The following is a 13,989-nucleotide window of genomic DNA, read 5'->3' on the forward strand; positions in this document are numbered from 1 at the left end:
CAAACCTGCACCTTTAGAGACTACTGCCCTATATACATAGACATGAAATCACTGGTCACTTTAATAATGTTTACACACTGCTTTACTCATTTCATATATATTTTTCACACCGTTTACTGTTACTTCACTACATTCCTAATAAAAATAATGTACCTTTTACTCCATACATTTGCCCTGACACCCAAAAGTACTCATTCCATTTTGAATGCTTAGCAGGACAGGAAAATAGTCAAATTCACACTTATCAAGACAACAGCCCTGGTCATGTCTACTGACTATGATCTGGTATACTCATTAAACACAAATACTTTGTTTGTAAATTATGTCTGAATGTTGGTGTGTCTCCCTGGCTATCCGTAAATGTCAAAAACACGATTTGTGCTGTCTGGTTAGCTTAATATAAGTCATTTGAAATGATTTAAACACTGCTCAAAAAAATAAAGGGAACACTTAAACAACACAATGTTTTATATATATATATATATATGTGTGTGTGTGTGTGTGTGTGTGTGTGTGTGTGTGTGTGTGTGTGTGTGTGTGTGTGTGTGTGTGTATAGGGCAGCAGTCTCTAAGGTCCAGGGTAGAATACCGGGTGGTAGCCGGCTAGTGACAGTGTCTAAAGTGCAAGGCAGGGTACCGAGCGGATGCCAGCTAGTGATGACTGTTTAACAGTCGGAAGGCTTGGAGATAGAAGATGCTTTTCATTCTCTCTGTCCCAGCTTTGATACTACCTATATTGTCTTTGCCTGCTAGATTGTACCATGCAGTCATGGATGTACAGGAGAGGGCTGAGAACACACTCCTGTGGGGGCCCCGTGTTGAGAATTAGTGTGGCAGAGGTGTTTTTGCTTACCTTCACCACCTGGGGTTGGCCCGTCAGGAAGTCAAGGACCTAGTTGCACATGGAGGGTTTCAGACCCACGACCCTGAGCGTAGTGATGAGCTTGGAGGGCACTATGGTGTTGAAGGCTGAGCTGTAGTCAATGAACAGAATTCTCACATAGGTATTCATCTTGTCCAGGTGGGATAGGGCAGTTTGCAGTGCAATGGCGATTGCGTTGTCCGTGGATCTGTTGCAACAATATGAAAATTGTAGTGTGTCGTAAGTTGTAGGTGATATTGCCCTTAACTAGCCTCTCAGCACTTCTTGATGACAGAAGTGAGTGCTAGGGGGCGATAGGCATTTAGTTCAGTTACCTTCACTTTCTTGGGTACAGGAACAATGGTGGATATCTTGAAGCAAGTGGGGACAACAGACTGGGATAGGGAGAGATTGAATATGTCCATAAACACTCCAGCCAGCTGGTCTGCACATGCTCTTAGGATGTGGCATGGGATGCCGTCTGGCCCGGCAGCCTTGCAAGCCAGAGGGTTATCACACTTGAATGTCTTACTCACTTCAGCCACAGAGATTGGGAGCATACAGTCCTCGTGAGCGGTGATGGCCTACCTCGGCATATCTGTGTTTTCCTCAAAGCGGGCGAAGAAGGTGTTTTGCTTGTCCGGGAGTGAGGCATCGGTGTACGTGTCATGGCTGGCTTTCCCTTTATAATCCGTGATTGTCTGGAGTCCCTGCCACATGTGTCTTATGTCTGAGCCGTTGAATTGCGACTCCACTTTGTCCCTGTACTGTCGTTTTGCCTCTTTGATTGGCTTACGGAGGTCATAATTGATCTGTTTGTATATGTCCATGTTCCCAGTCACCTTGGTGTGATTAAATGTGGTAGTTTGCGCATTCAGTTTTGCGTGAATGATGCCATCTATCCACGTTTTTTGATTTGGGTGAGTTCTAATCGTCACAGTAAGAACAACATCCTCTATGCACTTCTATGCAAAACCAGTTAGTGTGTACGTCAATACTGTTCCAGCGGCAACCGAGAACATTTCCTAGTCCGCGTGATCAAAACAATCCTAAAGCATACATTCCGATTGGTCAGAACAACGTTGAACAGTCTTTACCATGGTTGCTTCCTGTTTAAGTTTCTGCCTATAGGAGCAGGATGGAGGCGTGATCTGATTGGCCAAAAGGGGGGCGGGAGAGGGCCTTGTAGCCATCCCGGAATGGAGAGTTACAATGGTCAAGCGTGTTCTCTCTACGTGTAGCACAGTGTTGGTAGAATTTAGAGAGCGTTTTCCTCAGATTTCCTTTTTTTAATTCCCCAGCTACAATAAATGCGGCCTCAGGATATGCGGTTTCCAGTTTGTGCAAAGTCCAGTGTAGTTCCTTTAGAGCTGTCACAGTGTCTGCTTGACGGCAATGTACATGGCAGTGACAATAACCAAAGACAATTATCTCAGGAGGTAATGCTGTCTGCATTTGATGGTGAGGTATTCCAGATCGGGAGAGATAAAGGACTTGAGTTCCTGTACGTTACTACATTCACACCATGAGTTGTTAATCATGAGACATACCCCTCAAGCTTTGTTTTTCCCGGAGAGTTCTTTCTTTCTGTGCGCACGATGTATGATGAACCCCACTGGTTGTATGCACGGGGACAATATATCTGCAGAGAATCATGATTTTGTTAAACAGAGTTTGTTACAGTCCCCTTTGTCTACTTTAAAATAATCGGAATTGGTGGATGGTTTGCTCGCCGCCCGAGCCTGATTAGAACGTCACCTCTCCTCCCTCTCTGATTTTGGACAATAGGAGATATTATAGTGTGCAGTAATATTTGACGTGTATATGATATTATAGATACCTAACATGTGACTCGTAATAAGACTAAGCAATTAGCGTATTAAAATGTTTATCTGACTACATAAAGATAATTAAAATATACACTCAAGTGTTAGGCAATGAGTTGACGTTGACTAGCAAGAACTGGTCTGAGAATTGTCTATATCAAAGGCAGATATTTAATTAACATTGTACAATGAATGGATTCGCATAAAAGGCATAAAGCTTATGTTACAAGTATAAAAAGCATTACAAAGCATACTTCTAGGTATTTACAGTACCAGTCAAAAGTTTGGACACACCTACTCATTCAAGGCTTTTTCTTTATTTCTACTATTTTCTACATTGTAAAATAATAGTGAAGACATCAAAACTATGAAATAACACGTATGGAATCATGTAGCAACTGTTCACCCAGCTACCATCTAGCAGACGGAGACAGTACAGATGTATCAAAGCCGGGACCGAGAAACTGTTTTATCCACTTTATATGTATATACTGTATTCTAGCCATGGCTCATCCTCATGGATTATGTATGTATTGTATTGCTAGACGTTACTGCACTGTTGGAGCTAGAAACATAAGCATTTTGCTCCACCTGCAATAACATCTGGTGGGTTAAGAGTGTTGGGACAGTAATCAAAAGGTCACTGGTTCCGAATCCCCAAGCCTAATGGGGGAAAAATCTGTGGACGTGCCCTTGAGCAAGGCACTTAACCCAATTGCTCCTGTAAGTTGTTCTGGATAAGAGCGTCTGCTAAATTACCAAAATGTAAAATCGGCAAATCTATGTTTATTTTTTTTATTTCACCTTTATTTAACCAGGTAGGCAAGTTGAGAACAAATTCTAATTTACAACTGCGACCTGGCCAAGATAAAGCAAAGGAGTTCGACACATATAACAACACAGAGTTACACATGGAGTAAAACAAACATACAGTCAATAATACAGTAGAAAAATACATCTATAATGTGATTAAATGAGGTGAGATAAGGGAGGTAAAGGCAATAAATAGGCCATGGTGGCGAAGTAAATACAATTTAGCAATTAAAACACTGGAATGGTAGATTTGACTGTAGATGAGTGTGCAAAGTAGAAATACTGGGGTGCAAAGGAGCAAAATAAATACAGTAGGGGAAGAGGTAGTTGTTTGGGCTATTTGTAGATTGGCTATGTACAGGTGCAGTGATCTGTGAGCTGCTCTGACAGCTGGAGCTTAAAGCTAGTGAGGGAGATAAGTGTTTCCAGTTTCAGAGATTTTTGTAGTTCGTTCCAGTCATTAGCAGCAGAGAACTGGAAGGGGAGGCGGCCAAAGGAGGAATTGGCTTTGGGGGTGACAAGTGAGATATACCTGCTGGAACGCGTGCTACGGGTGGGTGCTGCTATGGTGACCAGCGAGCAGAGATAAGGCGGGACTTTACCTAGCAGGGTCTTGTAGATGACCTGGAGCCAGTGGTTTGGCGACGAATATGAAGCGAGGGCCAGCCAATGAGAGCGTACAGGTCGCAGTGGTGGGTAGTATATGGGGCTTTGGTGACAAAACGGATGGCACTGTGATAGACTGCATCCAATTTGTTGAGTAGGGTGTTGGAGGCTATTTTGTAAATGACATCGCCAATGTCGAGGATCGGTAAGATGGTCAGTTTTACGAGGGTATGTTTGGCAGCATGAGTGAAGGATGCCTTGTTGCGAAATAGGAAACCAATTCTAGATTTAACTTTGGATTGGAGATGTTTTATGTGAGTCTGGAAGGAGAGTTTACAGTCTAACCAGACACCTAGGTATTTGTAGTTGTCCACATATTCTGTCAGAACCGTCCAGAGTAGTAATGCTGGACGGGCAGGCAGGTGCAGGTAGCAATCGGTTGAAGAGCATGCATTTAGTTTTACTTGTATTTAAGAGCAGTTGGAGGCCACGGAAGGAGAGTTATATGGCATTGAAGCTCGTCTGGAGGTTAGTTAACACAGTGTCCAAAGGGCCAGAAGTATACAGAATGTATACGTAGTATATGTAGACGACCAATAAACTTTGATTTATTGCGTTTTTCTACCACAACCACTAAGCCATTAATTCCATAAGGTTCCCACTGTCTTGTGAAAATGGGAGAAGTATCACTCTTTACTTGTTGGAGAACATTGTATGTTCGAAATCGGATAATTTCCTAAATTCTTCAAAAGAAATGAAAGAGTTTTATGTCTCATCTTTCTTTCAAGCACCAGTGCAAAGATAGCATTTTTTAAAAATACATTCTGACATGTAGAAATATTTTGGGGGGATTGATGGTAACACTACATTAAGGTTCATCCTTTTAGCTACTGTAATTATCCAATAAAACATTTGAAAACATAATAGCATTGCTAACAAAGTGTGTCTGTCTCTTCACACTGTTGATTATAGTGGGAGGGGCTGAGTTGTAGCCTCCCTAAGATCAGATGCGAGAGGCAAGTTTATGGTAATTAAGGGTCCAAGACTCTTTTATAGGGAATCAGAATCCTACCACAAGTCTCTCTGGGTGTGTTGTTGGGTTTTTAAGACTAGGATAAGGGTAAGGAACTGGGCAGAGAAAGGACACACAACCACGTACAATGAGGACTTTACTGGCGGTACTGGTGTTGGCTATCTCATCAGCAGCTTTAGAAGCAAGTGAGTATATATGGATTACTTTCTAAATTACTATTTGATTAAACACTGGTTGCTCCATCCCGTCTTTCTTCAGTTATGTGCAGTGTTGGACGGGAGATGGGGCTGAGGTAGAATGAATTGAAATAATGAAAATATTCTCACTGAGCAATGACATTTGTGCAAACAATCCCTTTTAGTAGTGAAATGTTTCTTCTATATTTCCCCAAAATATAAACTAATTGCATGTTTTGTATTCCAAAAACTCTTACATTTGACTAATCAATACATATGATATAACTTGTCTGAGGATCTGTCAATCATCATATTATTAATGAGAAACAATAACAGTTAATTGTATGGTTGTTTACACGCTAATGGTACTTGGACAAGCTCAACAAACATAAGTAATAGCGAGTAAGTGGTCTCCCTCATATCTTGAACTTAGTTTTTTAAATGGTTTCCTTTATTCTGAGGGTCTTTATAGAAACTGAGCTTTAAAGCCTGAACTTTGTATTTTGCAATTGCCATTGAAAAGGATTAATAATAATCTATGCATTACTGCCTCCTGAATACACTGCATATATACTCAATAAATATCTGCATATAGTAAAACGTTTCAATACTTGGTGAATATACAGGACCACCATTGTCTGAAATTACAACATTTTCAAAGAGTATAGTATACCGGTATAATCTTCTAAATAACACAATTTTTTCCAGTTCAACTTTAAAGTGTGGAGAATTGAATTAAGAAGATCCTGAGTAAATTCATGTTAAGCTTCGACATGAGCTCATCATGCAATTCATTTTGGAAGGACATAATAAGGAATAATTCTGTAGACCAAAAAAAATGTTTTTGGCGTGCCTTGTCTACATTAATCTCACATTAGCAAGAATTCCACCACTGTGTAATATACAGTAGGATAGCATGTCTATTAACTACTGACAGGGTGGGTCACAGATGACATGCTTGTAATCAACAATAGCGCAATCACATGCCAAGTTGATCTCCAAACCCTACAACTCTTCTGTGCATCCTGTAGTTTCAATAGTAAGGTGAACATTTTCTCAGCTCTCAACAATAGAACAGAATAACTATATTTTTTCCCCTGAGGAAACGTTAGTACTAAAGTTGTTGTTTCACTATCAATCATGAGGTTCAAAGTATTATCTACCAATGTGTTGCATTTAATGGATATCCAAACCAAACCACAAGCTGTAATTGACTTGGTAGGAGATATCGGTCTTTTCATTGGCAATCAGTTTGAAGTGTGACTATGTGATTAATGACTGCACATGATAATGATATTATGGCTTGTCATTATGAGTGAGTCATTTTAGAGGATGCATTCCTGGGATTGTATGATAGTACTGTATATGCCAAGGGGAATACAAGGGGCTCATAATAACAGAAGATAATGTAGTTGTTGCGGTTTCCTAAATCCTGAACTTGCACCTTATGATACATAATCACGATTTCAGTCATATATCACACACTCGCGCGTGCGCACACACTCGTATGTGTGACGTGCACACACAAACACACACACAGTGGTAGAAGAGTGAGCCCGCCCTGGTGTCTGAACTCCACAGAGGCTCACCTCCTTCCAGCATTTGGGATTACGGCTGCCTGTGCTCAATTGACAGTCACATGAAAGGGATTGACGGGGATTGCAGGGGCCGTGTGACTCGCCTGGAACCTCCACCTCGCTCTCCCCCTTCCACAACCATCAAAGAAATACCTGAACTACCCACCACCGCTATCTACCCCCTCAAACAACTATATTTGATGCTTCTTTAAGTAAAATGGCAGTAAATGTCTTTTCCCACACCCCATCTTGTGCCCATTTGCCAAGCTGTAACATCATGATGATAACTTTTCCTCTACCCAGGGTAGGCAACAGGGCAGCGAACACTTCACCATATAATACGGTCAAAAAAAATGGAATAGCTATGGTTGTATTTTCAGGAAGGAGGGGTCAGATCCTGTAGGTTTGGAGAAGTAGAAATTGTGTCAACATGTTCAATAAGCATTTGAGCCATGGTTATACACATTCCAGGTCTGAGTAGTAGATATTTGTATGACATTCACTCAAAGGACATTGTAAAAGTAAATGCTAATTAATTAGCCCGGTAGGTAGAGAATTCTGGGTGCCAGGATCCTGTTCCTGACTAATGTCTAGACAATAGCAATGTTTTAATAAAATACTATTTTCAACCTCAGATTTACAACTAGATTTAATTGTGCAGTGGTCAATTGGCAACTGGCCAAGTGGTCTAACAAACAGATTTACATTTAGGGTTTTTGCTGTTGCCTAATGGGAATACCTCACCATAACCACTGCCACTGGTGATGTTACATCACTGATTAAACCTCAATAATATGATAAATATGAATGTAGTAGTTCACTACAGTACCAGTCGAAAGTTTGGACACACCTACTCATTCAAGGGTTTTCTTTATTTCTGCTATTTTCTACATTGTAGAAGTGAAGACATCAAAATTATAAAATAGCACATATGGAATCATGTAGTAACCAAAAAAGTGTTAAGCGAATCAAAATATATTTTATATTTGAGATTCTTCAAAGTAGCCTTGTTGACAGCTTTGCACACTCTTGGCATTCTCTCACCCCGCTTCATGAGGTAGTGCCTTAACAGGTGTGCCTTGATTAATTTGTGGAATTTCTTTCCTTAATGCATTTGAGCCAATCAGTTGTGTTGTGACAAGGTAAGGTTGGTATGCAGAAGATAGCCCTATTTGGTAAAAGACCAAGTCCATATTATGGCAAGAACAGCTCAAATATGAAAAGAGAAATGACAGTCCATCATTACTTTAAGATACGTTTTTTCAAGTGCAGTCGCAAAAACCATCAAGCACTATAATGAAACTGGCTCTCATGAGGACTGCCACAGCAAAGGAAGACCCAGAGTTACCTCTGCTGCAGAGGATAAGTTCATTAGGGTTACCAGCCTCAGAAATTGCAGCCCAAATAAATGCTTCACAGAGTTCAAGTAACAGACACATCTCAACATCAACTGTTCAGAGGAGACTGCGTGAATCAGGCCTTCGTGGTCTAATTGCTGCAAAGAAACCACTACTAACCACTACCAATAAAAAGAAGAGACTTGCTTGGGCCAAGAAACACAAGCAATGATGAGTCCAAATTTGAGATTTTTGGTTCCAACCGCCGTGTCTTTGTGAGATGCAGAGTAGGTGAATGGATGATCTCCGCATGTGTAGTTCCCACCGTGAAGCATAGAGGAGGAGGTGTGACAGTGTGGGGTGCTTTGCTGGTGACACTGTCTGTGGACAATGACTCAAAACACACCAGCAGGCTGTGTTAGGGATATTTTACCAAGGAGAGTGATGGAGTGCTGCATCAGATGACCTGGCCTCCACAATCACCCGACCTTAACCCAATTGAGATCGTTTGGGATGAGTTGGACTGCAGAGTGAAGGAAAAGCAGCCAACAAGTGCTCAGTATATGTGGGAACTCCTTCAAGACTGTTGGAAAAGCATTCCTCATGAAGCTGGTTGAGAGAATGCCAAGAGTGTGCAAAGCTGTCATCAAGGCAAAGAGTGGCTACTTTGAGGAATATCAAATATCAAATATTTGTTTTATTTGTGTAACACTTTTTTGGTTACTACATGATTCCATGTGTGTTATTTCATAGTTTTGATGTCTTCACTATTATTCTACAATGTAGAAAATAGTCAAAATAAAGAAAAACATTTGAACGAGTAGGTGTGTCCAAACTTTTGACTGGTACTGTATGTCAAAGTGTGATCAACAAAAACATTGTTTCAATTAGGAGAACGAGAGAAAAAGTACCCTAAAACTTCAACCCTTTCTTTTTTCAGAGCCTAAAACACGTTTCACACGCTACCGCTCATGGAACTCACAAATGTATCCAGTGTGGAAAGATGGGGACTCCCGATACAGAGACTGTTGGACAGGTGTGTTCTCACTTTACTGCACGTTTCTACAGACCAATCAACTTCTATCGAAATGTTTACCTCTTTCTATTGATGTATTTATCACTCTCTGTCACCAGGTGGCGAAGTTACATTCGATGTGAAAAACGATGCACCCACCCTGACTGGCTCAAAGGCAACCTTTAACATCAACCTTCGCCTTCCGTCAAACCAGACAGTACGTCCTGATGGACAGGTGGTGTGGGTGCGTAACTGCACTGTCAATGGTGAGCTTTCCTTTCAAATTCAACCACTATACCATACCATCGACCCCACAGTTTTTTCTTTTTTTGTCGTATAGGCCTACAATCTTTTTTCTAGTGTTCCTAACCTTTTATGTTAAACTGGGTGTGATCCTCTTCTCCTACAGGAACACAGTACCTTCAGGGCCAGGCTGTGTACCCCGACCAGGTCTCTGGTCATTCAGGAGAGTACAGTGGTGTCTTCCCTGATGGCACCCCATTCACTGGGACAGCAGACAGGAAACCCCACTACGTGTTTGTGTGGACGACATGGGGTAAAAACAAGCTCTTTCATTTACAGACATTGATGTGAGAAAGTGCCAACACAATAACCCAATGCATTCTGGTATTGACCAAGCTGTGCGCAGTGTGCGCTGGGAAATAATTCCTTTGATAAGAGGTTTTAAAGGATTAGTAAAGCAACTGCTGTTCCTCTGAGCTTTGTCAACTCAAGGTTTGATCATCAGGCCATTCAGTTAAATTTTTATAACCGTTGCTGTGTTTTCTAACTACTGCTGCTTTGGATCCCAGGACGTTACTGGCAGGTGGCAGGCGGGCCCTCCTCTTCTCTCACCATCGGCACAGACAATGTGCCCCTAGGCTCTTACAACATGGAGGTGGTCATCTACCACTGCCGTGGCAAGGACAAGTTCATCCCTCTGGGCTACGCCTCCACAACCTTCTCCATCACAGGTGGGCAGCTGTTTAAGAGGAAACACTTCAATTTAAATTTAAATGCACAAAGTATTATTTTAATTTAAACAGCAGATCAATCAACCCTAATTTGACTTCAATTGATCATTTTAGATCCTTTGAATGTATTCTCACGATCTTTCACAACATTAACTTGACATGTTTTGCCTTGTGCCGCCCCAGACCAGATCCCCTTCACGGTGTCGCTAACCCAAATTAACGATGTGAACCAGGCTGACCAGAGCTTCATCCAGAACCGGGCCATTGTCTTCAGCATCAGCCTCCATGACCCCAGCCAGTACCTCAGCACCTCAGACGTCACCTTTAACTGGGACTTTGGTGACAACAGCGGCACCCTCATCTCCAAGGAGCGCCAGGTAACACACATGTACCTCACCACTGGCACCTACAGGCCTCAGGTGGTCCTGATGGCAAGCATCCCCAACGGCTGTGACACGCCTGCAGACCCCACCACTGCTAACCCCACTGGTGAGAGACATCATTTTCTATTTTACAGCGCATCCATTTATCAAAAACAATATTTCCTTTACCAAAGACATTTCATATTCGGTGCATATAACATACGTAACAGTTGTAAGTAAAATGTGTTGTTTTTGTGTTTTCAACCAGTATTGGCCAGAGCCCCTGCCATGGTTGTGGTGGTCTCTACTCCAGAGGCAGCTCCAGCTGACATCGCCCTGGATCTACTCGCCTCTGATGTTGCCCCTGCTGAGGCTGCAGATGCAGTTGCAGCCAATGACACAGATGCAGTCGAAGCCGATGCCGCAGTCGAACCCGCAGACACAACCAATGCCGCAGCCGAACCCACTGCCGAAGGCACAGCCTCAGAGGGAGTCGAGGTGGTTGCCACAGTGGCCCCTGCGACAGAGGATGCCACCGTTGTCCCAGCAGCAGAAGATCCAGCTGTTGTCTCGGCAACAGAGGACAATGCCGCTGTCCCTGCAGTAGAAAACGACGCCACAGCAGAAAACACGGCTGTTCCAGGCGTTGAGGACCCCGCCGCTGTCCTGGCTGTGGAGGGAGCCACAACTGTCGCTCCAGCAACTGAAGAGGCAGCTGCTGAAACCTCAGTGGTAGAGGCTACGGCCGCAGATGTGCCCGTCATCGACACTGCTGCTTCAGTAGCTCCAGTTGCAGAGGGAGAGGAGGCTATAGTGGACCTGATGGCCACAGTCCTCCCAGAGATCCCAGTCGTAGCCTCCGTTGCTGCCACGGCGGAGGAGGCCTTGGTTGCCGATACTGGAGTGGAGGTTGCGGCTGCAACACAGGTGGCCCAGGCTGAGATGGTGGCCCCTGCTGCTAACGTCATTGTTCCTGCCGACACTGAGGCTGCCGCTGTGGTGGAGGTGGTGCCAGCTGAACCTGCTCTTGAGACCGAGGCAGCGCTAGAGGCAGAGGTCGTAGAGACTGTGAATGAGGTTGCAGCTGACGACACTGCCGGTGATCACTTACTTAGTTACTTACTCATTATATATATAAACAAAAACACTTAATCAATCAATTGAGTCTTTTCATAATATTAATAACTTACTGTGTCTTTGTTTTCTTCAGCGCCAGCAGCAGTGACTGCTCCAGTGGAGAGTGAGGTAGCAGCAGAGGCTGAGATAGAGTCAGGCACAGAGACACAGGTGGCTCTTGTTGTGGCTAAAAGGCAGGTTCCGGAACTTACAGCAACTGACAACTGTATGATCTACCACTATGGCTCCTTCTCGACCTCAGTGGATGTCGTCCGTAAGTCCACATATGTCCAGATACTGTTGACGTGTTTTCAATACAGTCGCAGCTGAGATGTAAAATGCAGGTGACGGTTGCTGATAATGATCTCACAATCTATCTCATTTCTCAGAGGGTATTGAGAGTGTGGAGATCACCCAGGTGGCCAACGTGGTGTCTCTGGCCACTGAGGTGGTGCAGAATGCTGTGGACCTGACCATCACCTGCCAGGGGAGGTGAGTAGCCAGCCAGCAGTGGAGACAGGACCCAAGGGACCGTGCACATTCTATTGAAATTAGCATTTTGAACATTGCCATCCCCTGCACTTCATATCTCCACCTTCTCTTTACTTAGCCTGCCCAATGAAGTGTGCACCATTATCTCGGACGCAGACTGCATCACCCCTGTGGAGACCGTTTGTAACAACGTGACACCCTCCCCAGATTGTCAGATGATCCTTCGCCAGTTCTTCAACGAATCTGGAGTGTTCTGCATCAATGTTTCCCTGACAAATGATGTTAGTCTGGCTGTGGCCAGTGCTAAAGTCAGTGTGACAGTGGGTGAGTGAAATTTAACGAACAACTGTACATAAAGCTTTATGAACTTCAAAAAACGTTTTTCTATTACATTTCACTGATCTGCGGAGTGTACTGTACCATACCTTACTCATACTGTGGGTTGTGGTTGCAGGCTCCAACTCCTCCACAACAGGCACTGTGGCCGCGGTTCTGGGTGTCTTGGTCCTTGTCTGTGTTGTTGGTGCCATTGCTTTGACCTACAAGTGAGTGAAAGACAGTTCTAACCACCGTAAACTTTTCATGATGCAATGAAAGTCACACAATTCCTGGTTTCTCAAAATTGATACTTGATTTATGATCCACAAAAATGATTGACCCATAGTGGTCCAATAAAAAAAAGATCCCATGCCATTATTATGTGCATTATATAAAAGACTGCACATAATAATGGCATGCGATCTTTTTTTTGTTGGACCACTATGGATCTTTTTTTTTTTTAACTCTACAATGAATGTCAGCTAACTTGTGTTTTCCAACCAGGCGGTTTAAGCAGTATCGCCCACTGAGGGAGGACTCCACAGGTGGCAGCACGGGCAGCTCTGGAATCACGTTTGTGCCGATGCTGCTGTGGAATCTTCTGAGCCAACAGACACCAGGAGAAAGAAGCCCACTGCTTCAGGGAAGCGTGGTGTGAACACTCAGAACCATCTGCAATGAACACAAACCCATGCATGTAAATATCACTCAGACACACACATCCACTCAGCATGCGGAGACAAACTGCAACAAGAACAAGCAATATAAAGCAGTTGTTTTCTGTATTGTTACACTGAAAGCAAATTTAATAAAAAAGATTGTGTATTGCTAATGTTTTTCAACATAGAACAAAAAAGAAACCCCCAAAGGCAAAATTAACGTTTGTTTCTGGCATTGCATTACTTGTGACAAAATATAATATTTATTTTGACCCACATACTTTTTTATTTAAGAAAAACGGATTAAAGTTGTCAAAAATCAAATAATTTATGCTGTACTTTTTGTGTACTTGTTACGCACTGTTCTTTAGAATGTAATCATAACAATGAATGATTGTCTTTAAGCTTCCAACATATTAATTTGCTTTGCTAACTGTTCTAATTTGAATTGCCAATAACATCACAGCACTTTTGTTTTTATAACATATTTAGTGTCCCCTCAAAAGGAAGTATTTACATTTCAGTGACGTAAGAATTTTCAACTATGCCTCAAAATGATAACGTTCCGAGTCCTAACTAATCTTGCATCCTTGATTTTGTCCTCCATGCCCTTACGAGTTGAGTGGTTTATATATATTATATATAAAAAAGTGGCTTATTGTTGAAAGGTAAAGTCTATTCAACATTTAACTGTTATGGGTTTTTTCATTACATAGCCACGAATAAAGAGAAGGAAGTAGCACAGAGGTTTGGCCACAGGGTGTCATGGTAGAAGTACTGTAACATTAAAAGGAATTGATTGAAGTATAAGGAAAATGTACGT

The 13,989-nt window shown here is 42.6% G+C and overlaps 1 protein-coding gene across 1 annotated transcript; it reads left to right on the top strand.

Moving 5' to 3' along the window:
* Window positions 1-5,190: 5,190 nt before the first annotated feature.
* LOC115143075 (protein QNR-71-like) lies at window positions 5,191-13,165 on the top strand. The gene is made up of 12 exons (XM_029683095.2): window positions 5,191-5,325; window positions 9,171-9,266; window positions 9,365-9,511; window positions 9,655-9,801; window positions 10,058-10,219; window positions 10,403-10,708; window positions 10,850-11,680; window positions 11,792-11,971; window positions 12,087-12,189; window positions 12,308-12,513; window positions 12,644-12,734; window positions 13,012-13,165. The coding sequence occupies exons 1-12, from the start codon at window positions 5,268-5,270 to the stop codon at window positions 13,163-13,165; spliced, it is 2,481 nt and encodes an 826-aa protein (XP_029538955.2). The 5' UTR covers window positions 5,191-5,267.
* Window positions 13,166-13,989: the final 824 nt, after the last annotated feature.

The sequence above is a fragment of the Oncorhynchus nerka genome, linkage group LG15, assembly GCF_034236695.1.
Source record: "Oncorhynchus nerka isolate Pitt River linkage group LG15, Oner_Uvic_2.0, whole genome shotgun sequence".
Lineage (NCBI taxonomy): Eukaryota > Metazoa > Chordata > Actinopteri > Salmoniformes > Salmonidae > Oncorhynchus > Oncorhynchus nerka.